At 36.7% G+C, this 13,142-nt stretch overlaps 3 protein-coding genes across 55 annotated transcripts in view; 1 reads left to right on the top strand and 2 right to left on the bottom strand.

Annotated features, from left to right (window-relative positions):
- Nucleotides 1–729, bottom strand: part of LOC135732536 (tRNA (32-2'-O)-methyltransferase regulator THADA) — a 29,778-nt gene extending 29,049 nt beyond the window's left edge. For 3 of the 4 annotated variants that reach the window (XM_073814712.1, XM_065250695.2, XM_073814715.1), the window contains exons 1-2: nt 525–729; nt 71–251 (exon numbers count right to left, since the gene is read on the bottom strand). In XM_073814712.1, coding sequence (XP_073670813.1) covers nt 71–251; nt 525–655 — 312 coding nt within the window. In that variant the 5' untranslated portion in view covers nt 656–729. Of the gene's footprint in view, nt 1–70; nt 252–524 lie in introns of those variants that run through there. The other variant, XM_073814713.1, reaches the window with a different exon arrangement.
- Nucleotides 730–883: 154 nt separating this feature from the next.
- On the top strand, nt 884–3,269 carry LOC135732535 (retinol dehydrogenase 11). Its single transcript, XM_065250693.2, has 4 exons — nt 884–1,236; nt 1,672–1,914; nt 2,287–2,589; nt 2,854–3,269. The coding sequence occupies exons 1-4, from the start codon at nt 1,116–1,118 to the stop codon at nt 3,111–3,113; spliced, it is 927 nt and encodes a 308-aa protein (XP_065106765.2). The 5' UTR covers nt 884–1,115; the 3' UTR covers nt 3,114–3,269.
- Nucleotides 3,270–4,758: 1,489 nt separating this feature from the next.
- Nucleotides 4,759–13,142, bottom strand: part of camk2b1 (calcium/calmodulin-dependent protein kinase (CaM kinase) II beta 1) — an 87,014-nt gene continuing 78,630 nt past the window's right edge. For all 50 annotated transcript variants that reach the window (XM_065250639.2, XM_065250648.2, XM_065250655.2 and 47 more), the window contains 4 exons: nt 10,630–10,705; nt 10,420–10,514; nt 8,142–8,376; nt 4,759–7,702 (listed from right to left, as the gene is read on the bottom strand). In XM_065250639.2, the coding sequence (XP_065106711.2) occupies nt 8,144–8,376; nt 10,420–10,514; nt 10,630–10,705 (404 nt within the window). In that variant the 3' untranslated portion in view covers nt 4,759–7,702; nt 8,142–8,143. The remainder of the gene's footprint in view (nt 7,703–8,141; nt 8,377–10,419; nt 10,515–10,629; nt 10,706–13,142) is intronic.

The raw sequence follows: 13,142 nt of genomic DNA, 5'->3' as shown, positions 1-13,142 counted from the left end.
TGAGAGTTACATTTAAAGGAAAAAAACGGAATACAGTTTATTTGTTAATAAATCCAAAGGTGAAAATTACCTGGTCTAATTTGCGGCAGACTGATGAAGTGGTGACCGCTTCAAACTGTAAAGCTAAGAGAAGCTGAACGAGCTGATGAAGAGCAGCGCTCTGTAAGGAATGAAGAACTTCTTTTGGGATCTTCTGCAGGATCTGTGATGCCTCCTCCAGTGATCTCTCCCTGCTCCGTTTCCCTGTACACCTGCCATCATTCAGCACACATTCAGGACACTTGTAAGTAAATGTTTAAAAGCCACTCAAATCTATTTTCTACGCAAAAAAATTAACCATGGTTTTATTATAGTAAAAAGTGTACTGAACTGAACATGTACTACTTGTATCATTTATTTGTGTTTACTATGGTTAATACAAATACAAATACCAGTACAATTATGTAGTGTGGTCCACTAAATATATTAATAAAATGTTAATAAAATGCTATTAAATGTTACCACTATCTATAACAGCCACTTACCTGAGATTTTCTGTGAGCTTCACCAAGAAAATCTTCAGCGTGTCTTTGACATCGGATGATACATGATTATCCGAAAGGAAATAATTAAGAACTGCATCCACCTTCCCACCTGAAAAATGTGTAACTGTCATAGTTGCATTAAATTCAGGTTTCACACCAACTAACTGCACCTACAGTTCCCTGTCTTACATGTGAACCAAAAAGAACTCAGCTCCTCATTCTACAACGATACAGTGTGTGTAATAAACATAAGTCAAGGGCTCCTCTGCCCTCTACCGGAACGGATGATTGCATAATTAACGTAGTAGATGGTTCGACGTCATGCGGCGCTGCGCAGACCAAGCGGCGTATGACCTCAAAATACCGCGAGAGCGACACGAACGGTGGCTAGGTTACCAGCTAAAATTTTGTTACATTGGGATTTAAATGTACGATCCCTAACTTTCATGGTTTCTTTTTACGCATTTTTGCATGAATTTAAAAATATATTATTTATGGCAAGCGTGTGATTGAATGCTATAGTATATTGGTAGGTAGTAAGGGGGTCGGTTGTGTCTTGCACTGACTTGGCTTGGCTTAGCTACCATCACCATGTATCTGTTATACACTATATTATCGGCACTTTTGTGCTTTTTGATATTGAAATGGTTAAAACGAAGAAGGTTCTGCATGGATGTGAAGCGACTGGATGGGAAAACGGTTCTTATTACTGGTGAGTCTTCACTTTATTTATTTAGCCACATACTGTAGTAACATAACGCTTGCTTATACAAGTGATTCAAATCAATCAAACTGAATATGGATCGTTATTCTATATACGAGATGTCATTGCTTGCAAAGTCCTAGGGAATGAGACGTTGAATATGTGTTTAAATGGTGTAAATCAACCTTGCTGAGAAACATTAGGAACCATTACAAAAATTCTAATGTATTTAATGATAATACTGGGAATTGTGATGGATTTAATGGAGACTATAATGGTCTCAACTGGTAATGTGTTGGGGTCTTATGGTGTGACGTTGTCTGGTGGATGAGAACCAACAGAACACCATTAAATCCTTCTGGAATAAGGTCCAATATTCCTGTGAATCAATAAATGGTGCTAGGAAAACCCACATTGATTTCCAGTAACATGTACGTGTTTCAGGTGGGAATGCTGGTATCGGGAAGGAAACAGCTGTAGCATTGGCTCTGCGAGGTGCTCGGGTCATCATCGCCTGCAGAGATGAGGAGAAAGCAAAGAAGGCAGTTCGGGAGATCAAAGCCAGGAGCCACAACATGAATGTGCTTTATATGGAGGTCGACCTGGCCAATATGAAATCCATACGAGATTTCGGTAAAGCCTTCTTACAGCGGGAAAAGCGGCTGGATATTCTGATCAATAATGCAGGTGATTGCTAAGCGGTTGAGGGCTTTTTTACTGTCCCAAATGAAAAGGATTTGGTCCCTTCTTCAGTAAGTTTCTTGCTAAAATAGTTATTAAACTTGGGGTTTGGGGCTTTTCCAAATTCCAAACTTTGAGTAATAGTGATGTTTGACGTTCTATCACTTTTTGAACCATAAAACTGCATCCTAAATGTCATGGGTTTGATCCCAATAATGTATAGGTTGAGTTGGATAAAAGCATCTGCCAAATGCATGTACTGTATGTAAGGTAAATGTAATGTTCTTCCCATCATCAGCATTAGTTTTTGCAACAGGTAATATACAACCATCCCATGTCAATGGTGAAAAGGTCTGCTCATTGTTTTTTTACTTTCAGGCATGCCTAGTGTCCTGGACTGGACTGATGATAATTTCTCCATGTGTTTTGGCGTGAACCACCTGGGGCATTTCCTATTGACCAACCTTCTCCTCCCGCGGTTGAAAGAAAGCTCCCCCAGCAGGGTGATAACGCTCACCTGCTCGAGCTACAAGTACCAGAAGCTTGACTTTCAGGATCTAAACTACAACCTCTTCCCATTTTTCACCTACTGTCGTAGTAAGCTGGCCAACATTTACTTCACACAGGAGTTGGCTCGCATGATGGAGGGGAAAGGAGTGACGGCGTATGCGGTTCACCCTGGTGAGATATAAAAGTCTAGTCTTAGACTAGATGAAAAATATAAAAATAATCTGATTGAGTGAGTTCTAACCACTAAGTGGATCCTTAACTGGCATTGCTAGGATATTATTACTTGTGGCCAAGTGCATACTCAAAAGTCTCAGCTACAGTAGCATCAATAATTATCTGAACCAATAATTGTGCAGTTTATTTTTCAGTTCAAAAACCAGCATTCAGCTGTCTTGTTAATGCTTTTAATGTTTGTCGTTTTGTTTACTTATTCAGGTTACGTTCAAAGTAACTGGACCTGTCATTTCTCAGTTCTGTACCGGATCGTGATGCAGGTGGTGATGTTCATGTTCTTTGTTTCCTGCGAGACTGGCGCTCAGACTGTTGTGTACTGCGCAGTATCAGATGAGGTTGTCCAGCACAATGGAGGATACTTTAGCGACTGTCGTCCGGCTCCCCTGCGAACCTTCGCTAGAGACCCTGGAGTTGCCAAAAAACTTTGGGAGGCCAGCGAGAGATTAGTTAAGCTGGCCTGAAGCAATCCATATACATTTTTTTGACTAGACATTTGATTGTGATACTGATACCGATTGTGTTATTTTATGAAATTTATGATTGTGATTTTTTTTATTCATTTTTACAATGTAATTTATTTGATGATGATTTGAATTTATTAAAGGAAAACACCACCGTTTTTCTATATTTTACTATGTTCTTACCTCAACTTAGACAATGTAATACATACCTATCTTTATTCAATTAGTGCACTTAATCTTTGTACAGCGCATTGTGAATGTGTTAGCATTTAGCCTAGCCCCATTAATTCCTTAGGATCCAAACAGGGATGAATCTAGAAGCCACCAAACACTTCCATGTTTTCCGCCACAGAAATTTTGCATTGATGCATCCCTAATATTTACACTAGGCATTTATTCGTTTTTTAAAGTCTATTCCTAGGCTTTTTATGATCATGCAGGGGCGTCAGTTTGTGTTGAAAAGTGGTGGGGACAAAAGATCAGATGAAAAAACATTACAGCAGGACAGGAAAAATATTGAATAATGACGCATAAAAAAATGGGCAAAAAACACACCATAAGCACACAATGCAACTTAGATGAACCGGGACCACAAAACCAGACATACACTGCAAAAAATTATTTTCTAGAAAAAAAATTCTTAGTATTTTTGTCTTGTTTTCAGTAAAAATATCGAAAAATTCTTAAATTAAGATGCATTTTCTTAATGAGCAAAACGACCCAAGAAAATAAGTCTAGTTTTTAGACCAAAAATATCAAATTTAAGTGATTTTGTGCATTAAACAAGCAAAAAAATCTGCCAATGGGGTAAGCAAAATAATCTTGAAAATTTTTATTAAACACTAAATTCAGGAAAAATTTGCTTACCCCATTGGCAGATTTTTTTGCTTGTTTTATACTCAAATCACTTAAATTTTATATTTTTGGTTTAAAAACTAGACTTAATTGATCTTAATTTAATACATTTTTAGATATTTTTACTGAAAGCAAGACAAAAATACTAAGAATTTTTTTCTTGAAAATAATTTTTTGCAGTGTGCACTGCAAAGAAATGACTTTCTTACTTAGTATTTTTGTCTTGTTTTCAGTAGAAATATCTAAAAAATTTTTAAATCAAGATGTATTTTCTTGATGAGCAAAATGACACCAAAAATATGAAATTTAAGTGATCTTGTGCATAAACAAAAATGGGGTAAGCAAATTTTTGCATTTTTCTTGAATTTAGTGTTTTTTAGAAAAAAGTTCAAGATTTTTTTCTTAACCCATTGGCAGATTATTTTTATTTTTTTGCTTGTTTTATGCACAAAATTACTCAAATTTCATATTTTTAGTCTAAAAACTAGACTTATTTTCTTAGGTCATTTTGCACATCAAGAGAAAGCATCTTAATTTAAGAATGTTTAAATATTTCTACTGAAAATAATACAAAAGTAGGAAAGTCATTTTTGCAGTGTATGTCGCACAGGTATTGCTTGATTTTTCAGAACATTTTAACCAAATGGTTTCAAAAAGTGGTGGGGACAAAATCAGTCATTTCAAAAAGTGGTGGGGACATGTCCCCAGCATCCCCAGTGTAAATGACACCTATGTGATCATGGTTACTGTACAAAAACCATTTCAACTGTAAAAAGTCATGTGCAAACAATTCTTCGGTATTTAAATCATCTCATTTATTTATAACTTCTGAACACATTTGCTTAAGTCAGGGAATACACAGAGCATGTTTGAGAAGAGAGCAATAACAAGAGTAAGAATCATCAGAAATTAAAGAGAATATTATCTTATACAGAAAAACAAAACTATCAAGAGGGCTACTGTGAGAAAACTCAACTTCAGAGAAACTATTCGGCACTGTTTCCATTAGAGCAATGATATAAGTGAAAGAAAACAGTTCTTTGCTCAAAAACAAACATCTGATAAACCCCACAATTTTATTGGCCATCCAGGTGTTTTGAGCATTTGCAAAGCATAAATCAACATCTATGGTGGTATGTAAAATCAGCTATCCCATGCATATTTGTCTAATATTGCAAGTGCTTCTCTGAAGTCAAGCAGTCTCATACTAATGAATATTCTTATACTGTAGTTAATATAAATATCAATCACCCTGCATTGACAACAATGAGCTTGATACAAAAGCATGCCGTAGAAATATCATCATCATTTCCATATTATATCATCCACATTTTCATAGCTATAATCTTTGTCATGTACACTGCCATTGCCAGCATCATCTCGGGACAAAAATATTATATGCACTTAACAAAGCTGGTAAAATAGATAAGAGAAAGGTTTAGGAAAACCAGCATTCAATAGAAAAGAAATCAAAAAGAGAAATAACACCAAACCTAGTGTTCAAGTGACTGTCATGCAAAGACTGCAGTTTTTATACTGTGTGTCCTGTTTTAATAGTGATGTGCACTCATCATAACATGGTTATTTTCATTGCTAAACACAGAGAACAGTACACTTTTTACATGCTGATTTTTTGTGTTTTGTCTATTTTTAAGTGAGCGGACAAGTGTGAAACTTTATAAACGCATGAAATCTCGCAACACTTTTAGTGTCGGACAAAACATAAGACGAAACATCTGAGAACAAGACGACTGTCAAAGCAGAGCGCTGGAGCAGACGAGGATGTCCACGTGCCTCGAGGGGTCACTCGGTTGTATATTGATGTATATTCAGACTTCTTTAAATGCGCTTTTTAGACAGTTTCTTTCAAATAATAGTAATACAAACAAAATCAGTAGTCATCGCCAATATGACGTGGCTTAAAACTAGTGGGTGTACGAAAAGAGACCAAGAAATTAAGAAGTTGTGTTAAAATAATCAAATAAATAAATACGACCTGAGGACACAAACAGTTTGCGGGTCTCCAGACAAGGTTAATACAAAAGTCACGTGACATCAGAACGATGTTCTCCATGTTTACCGTCCTCCATCTCTTCAAAAGCAGATCTTGCATGAGGTGTGACGTACAGATTTGTGAAGCTATTCCATCTTCTGAAATATAAAACTATTGCTGGCCATTTTGAATAAGGAACCCATTCACATCGTCCTAGACTTTTTAAACACCTTGCACTTTGCCCATCATCCAAACTTTAAAAATTGTCCAGGGTAACACATTTTCTACATGTAAAATCACACTCTCCTTTAAATGGTCTCACACATATTGACAACAAACAAAAATATATATAAACTCTCAAAAATAGAATGAGTTATATTGATTTTTAACAACATATGTCACGACAGAAATATAAATGTCATTTCATGAGAGCAAAAACTCAAGAGCGTAAGTATTTAACTCTGTCAGCTAAAAACTTCCAAAATGTTCTGTAAATCCAGATATGCAGTTTTTACCAAATTCCTAATTTAAATAATTTGTATGGTCTCTAATAATCCTAACCTTACACCATGACTACAAATCTACTAGCCGCTTACTGATTGTGTTTTTGGATGTCCGCATCTCTCCATACACAAACTTCGGACTCAACCCAAGAAACAACCACAAAGTGCTTTTAAATCTGATTTAATACATCAATCTAAAAATGGTCAGCAGTTTTCCTGACACAACTATTCGCTGGCTCAGCTAAAGTAACAAAATAATGGAAAATGTTAAACAAACTTTATTGTAATGCTTACACTAACACTAACGTTGCAATCCGTGTCACCAAAGAGCTCACCAATCAGTTAAAAAGAAAGACTTTCACCAAGAACCAGGAATTGTTCATTCAATTTAACAAAATTCATAAAAAAGCAGAATGGCAGGAATCTCCTCTGCTATTCCAAATCCGTTCTAAAGATATGAGAAATATTGACGTAACTAAAAGTGGGAGACCCCAAGCGTTCTAGATCAGGCTCTGCTCCGAACATTCCCACACAGACGATGTAAGTCCACAAACGATTGAACACAAATGGACAAACACATTTGTTGTATGTGAGCTTGAGCTTTCAATAATGAATCACATCGAAAAGCCTGTACATAAATGGCGGCCAATATCTATTCCGCTGTGGATATACAGAAAAATTCATGCTCTCCAAAAAAAAAAGTTGTTGGTATAAGTGACACATACAATTGCTTTCGTATTATTAATAATAACAACAGTAATAACAATATTAATAATAATAATAATAACAATAATATCAAAAATCTACACACTGTAAGTAAGGACGGCGAATCAGTGTATCAAAGGATGTTATTCACACTGGCGGAAAGGTGCGACGGAAAGCTTTTCACAGACGATTTGCTGAGGCTTTAACATCCGTAATAAAAATCAAAGACTGACAGTCTGACTCCACACAGCACATCTGCACAATGGGGGGAGAAAGGAAAAATACAGGGAGGACGCTTAAGAGCAAGGGGTGACGTTGATGGGGCAGTGACACAGAACAATGCACAGATGTGATTGGTGGGTGACGCGATGTAACTGACAGGTGCGGGCTGGACCCAGTTTGTGACGGTCAGGGACTGTAGACTCACAGCCACCCATCATTGGGCTCCAAACCTCTGTTCAACTTCCCCCTCTCTCCCACTCTCGTTTCTCTTGTTGGGCACTCTTGTTAGATGTGGCTACAATGAGCTCAACCTGTGAAAAATATAGTAAGTCACGTCTCTGAAAGCCAATGTTGACATTTGAAATCACCTAAACAAACACGCCCCTACTCCAACAGAATCTGGACCTTCTTTTGATAGACCCACCCCACACATACGCAACCCAGGCAACAATGTCGGTTAGTAGACACTCCCCTTAACTGCTGATTGGCTACAAGTGTGTTTTGGTACTTGGCCCGAATCCTTTTCCAAAGCCTTTCTGAAAAATCGTGCATCCCGCCTTTAAGCTTATAGCAAAATAAGTAGAGACTAAGTAGTAGTGAGATATGCATACGAAAGCATGGGGCTAGATGTCATACATTGTTATTTTTCAACTAGTTTTAACCTACTATTTCATATTTCAAAAGTAATAATGCATGATAAAATCATTATAAAAATATAAAAAATACTAAAAAAATTCTGAGAGGACGTACCTTCACTGTAAAGGAGCAGCTGGAGCTCCCGAACAGTGGAAATGGACATTCTGCCACTTGGAGTCCCGACGATGCCACACCCTCGTCTCCTCTGATTGGCTGCTACGCGGCCGGCCTTGCCCATCCACGTACTGCGTGAGGCGGATGTAAGCGATGCAGGCTGCCTCCTCTCCAATCAGGTGCACGTGAGGATTGAGGATGGTGGTGTGGATGGGTTTATTGTTCTTAGACAGCACTGTGTCAGAAAGTGAGACATGCTGATATGCTTTGAGCTCGAATAAAGATGCATAAAACATTTCAATAATAATTTAATAATAAAAAAAATGCTTAAAAAATTGCATATGTATGCTTACAATGCAAAGACAAGGTAGTTAAAATATTTAGGGATGCACCGATACCACTTTTTTGGAATACGAGTACGAGTACTTGCATTTCAGTACTTGCCAATACCGATACAGAGTACTTAATAAAAAAACATGATTTAAATTTACAGGTAACAGCTTTAGTAAAAAAAAACAAAGGACTAGTTTTCCAGTTTGTTGTAAACTCTGCCTCTTTGGACAACACAAGAGGCATTAACCCCTTACACGCTGCTCAAACATAGACATTTCTCAGACCGTGGCATCGATTCCAGGTATCGGAGGACTTTTAACGAGTACTTTAGAAAATGTGGTATCGAGGCCGATACCCGATACAAGTATCGGTGCATCCCTAAAAAAATATTCTCTTCTGTAAAATAATTTTGCTCACTCCATCTCAACATGCTTGTCAACATAAAGGCAAAATCAAAAGGAAAGAAGCATGTAGAGGGTTGGGGGGCTCAGATTGTCATATATTAATGTAGGGGGGTCCCAAGGAAAAAGGTTGGGAACCACTGTTCTATGCTGTTCACTCCTACATTACTACTCACACTTGTAAACTAAGCTTTGTGTACTATGTTTATTGTTGGCTCTTAACTCCCCCCCCATTGACAAGTTAACTCGTCAATTAAGAGAAAACGCTTTTTCGCCAATGACAAGTATTTTTGGCTTTCCGCATTACCGCTATTATCCGCAACTTATACAACCCAGAAGCAACCCTTCATGTTAAAGTGTAAGAACTCCGTGTATGTTTGAGGATTGCTCTGAATCTGATCTCTATCAAAAGTCCTTCACAAAAATGAAATTATCTCAGGTTTTTGCTCAAAATGTTGTGTTTTTGAAGAAACCAACCATATTTGAGAGGTGGTAAAAAGAGAACTAATGAAGGTTGGATGAAAGTTTTTTGTTTGAAAGCAGATATTGTATGTTTATATATTTTAAGAAGAACATTTTTTGGAAGGGATTAAACTTTTGTAAAAATCATGAAAAATCCTGCCAGTGGCTGGCAACTTATAAAAAAAATGCTTGCCAATAAAGAGTTAAAGGGAACATATCATGAAAATCAGACTTTTTCCATGTTTAATTGGGTCCCCAGTGCTTCTATCAACCTATAAAATGTGAAAAAGATCAACACATCAACTTAGTTTTGGTAATCCATCTCTTCAAGCATGTGAAAAAATAGGTCATTGAAATTTGGCTCCCCCTGTGATGTCAGAAGGGGTAATACCGCCCCATAATCTCCACTATCCAACCACGACACTGCTATTTAGTGCAGAGATCAGCTCATTTCCATTTAAAGGACACACCCAAGATGGCACATTTTTGCAGGCACCTACAAAGTGTCCATTTTAACATGCTATAATAAATTATCCATATGGTATTTTGAGCTAAAACTTCACATACGTACTCTGGGGTAGAGGTCTTCACGGGTCCAAAAATTCCTACCTCAACCCGAAGAGACCCGTGAATGTACAAGACTGAACCGCCCCAGACCTGTCTGTTATTTTGAAAGCTGTACCCGGAACCGACCCGGACCCGTCTACGGGTCTCGGGTCGGGTCCTCGGTCTTCCTTGAAGACCTCTACTCTGGGGACACCAAAGATTTATTTGACATAAATAAAGTTTTACTTAAAAAAGTTTTGTGAAATGTCCCCTTAAGATAATTTTTTAAAATTCTCCCTCATTTGTAATTTGCTATGGATAAAAGCTTTTGCCAAATGAAAAAAAAGAAAATTCAAAGAGCGAAACTTTATTTCTGCTATACAGCTGCTGTAATGAGAGCTCCAACTTCTGGAAATGTCCTTTTACACTTTAACCCTAACCCATTTTTGGGAATGTCAATATCTGTGTACTATCAATATTAAACAATTTATATCAGTACTAGAAACATTATTATGCAAGCAAGGAACCGAACTTACAGTTCTCAAAGTAGAATCTGTGGAAATCCATCCCCTCCACCAAATTTCCCAAGGCCTCTGGCTCAAAACAGGTGAGCCCAGGGTCACAGATTTTACTGGAAAGAAGAAAAACCACTTGTTTTAGTAAGACGTTATGTTGTGTTAAATATCCACATTGGATAAAATAAAATAAAAATACATTCTGTCGCACAAACACACACACATACTTACGCATAAGCTTCAAAGTCACCATTGTTAATGGCCTCAATAAGCTGTTCGGTAATTTTGATGATCTCCTGTTTGCGCGCTGTGGAAGAAAAAGGTTCAGTGTTAACATCAAGCTTATCAAAATCCATCAATACTAATTAAAGTCATATCTTTTAAAGTGCACCAATGTTGGTGTTTAGTTATATCCTGAAAGTGAAAATTCAAGTCAAATCTTTTTGTCCTTTGCATCAAATCACACAAGCTGCAGCATTACACAATAGGGCCGGTGCACGGTAATTAAAAACAGGTTGTCAGAACATCCAACCAAACAGCTTTTAGCCGCCTACACCACACACACCCACCATTTCATGTCCAGCTTTTAGTCACAAGACTGTAAATGCCACATCATAAAGGTTATCTGAAGGTTCAAATACAACCCAATTACAACAATCACCATTATTCAAAGACATTCGAGCCTTAATAAGTAACCATTACCATAAAAATTCACACTCAAGGCTCAACAATAAGTTTTTTTTTCAATTGGCCTTTAATTGGCCCTTTTACGACATTATAGTTCAAATTATTACCTGCCACAAAAATGTAAATGATAGGTTACCTTTATGGCTTTATGTTCTGACTTTATGTTTACAACACTGTAAAAAAAATCCGTAGAAATTACAATGTTATTGCAGCTGGGTTGCCGGTAATTTACCGTAGATTTAAATTTATGTTATTTACTGGCAAGAGTTTGTTCAAAGTTAAATAAATTTTAAATATTAACAAGTCTTTATCTTTACAGAATAAAACTATACAATAACAGCCTCATGCAAAGCATTCTGGGAACCAGAAATCATCATCAACCTTTTTCTGTTTTTTGCTTCAGATTTTGTTTTCCAGAATGTTTTTCTTGATGCTGTTTTTTAGTTTTACTCTGTAAAGACAAAGACTTGTAAATGTTTAATGTTCATTTAACTTTGAACAAAATGTTGCCAGTAAAAAACATAAATTTAAATCTACGGTAAATTACCGGCAACCCAGCTGCAATTTCTACGGAATTTTTTTACAGTGAAGACCAAGTCGCTTAGGCAAGATCATGTTAAAGGATTAGTGCATTTTCTTTAAAACAATCCAGATAATTTACTCACCACCATGTCATCCAAAATGTTGATGTCTTTCTTTGTTCAGTCGAGAAGAAATTATGTTTTTTTGAGGAAAACATTCCAGGATTTTTCTCATTTAACGGACTTTAACGGACCCCAATACTTAACAGTTTTAATGCAGTTTAAGATTTCAAAGGACTCTAAACGATTTCAAACGAGGCATAAGGGTCTTATCTAGCGAAACGATTGTTATTTTTGGCAAGAAAAATTTAAAATATGCACTTTTAAACCACAACTTGCGCTGGCTTGCACACAGCCGGAGGAAGACGAGAAGTTGGGTTTTAAAAGTGCATATTTTTTATTTTCTTGCCAAAATTGATAATCGTTTGAAATTGTTTATAGTCCTTTGAAACTGCAATTTTGGGGTCCATTAAAATGAGAAAAATCCTGGAATGTTTTCCTCATTTCCAACATATATTCTCATCGACTGAACAAAGAAAGACCTCAACATTTTGGATGACATGCTGGTGAGTAAATTATCTGGATTTTTTTTTAAGAAAATGGACTAATCCTTTAAAGGAACTGTTCACCCAAATATGAAAATTCTCTTATTCCCAATTTCCCAGATATATATGACTTCCATTCTTCAGTTGAACACAAACTTATAATATCATATTAAATTCTGTCATGTTATCTTCCCATATACCCACTTTTTAGGCCATTTAATATATAATTGCTTGTGTTCAACTTAACTCTTTCACCGCCATTGACGAGATATCTCGTCAATTAAGAGAAAACGCTTCCCCGCCAATGACGAGATTTTCCGTCTTTCCGCAATACCGCTATTATCCACCAGGTGGCGCAACTTTTTAACCCCGGAAGTATTGCCCTATGGCAAGCGGCTGCATGTCCGTGTCTGTTTTAAAGATCGCTCTGAATGGGATCTCTATGAAAAGTCCGTCACAAAAATGGAATTATCTCTGCTTTTTGCTCAAAATGTGGTGTTTTTGCAGAAACCTACCCATATTCAAAAGCTGATTACAAAAGAACCACTGAAGGTAGGATGAAACGGTTTTTTTTGTTTGAAAGCAGAGGGTCTGTTCTTTCATTTGGTATATTGTATGTTTATATATTTAAAGAAACACATTTTCTGGAAGGCATTAAACTTTGGTGAAAATCATGAAAAACTCTGGCGCTGGCTGGCAACTTTTAAAAAAACGCTGGCGGTGAAAGAGTTAAAGGAACAGTTTGTAAGAAATTTATATCAATTAATCATAAAATGGCCCTGATATGTCACTAGACATTAAGAAATCATTTTCATTTCAAATACTTATATCACTGACAACAGTGGTCTGGCCAGGATATTGTCATTTAAAAAGTGAAGTTGCAGCCCGCAACTGATGTTTATGTTGTCATTTTGTGTATTGGCCACCAGTT

This window comes from Paramisgurnus dabryanus, chromosome 5 (assembly GCF_030506205.2).
Source record: "Paramisgurnus dabryanus chromosome 5, PD_genome_1.1, whole genome shotgun sequence".
Taxonomy (NCBI): Eukaryota; Metazoa; Chordata; class Actinopteri; order Cypriniformes; family Cobitidae; genus Paramisgurnus; species Paramisgurnus dabryanus.
Note: the sequence above shows the minus strand (reverse complement) of the source record. Positions and strands in the feature narration are given on the sequence as shown.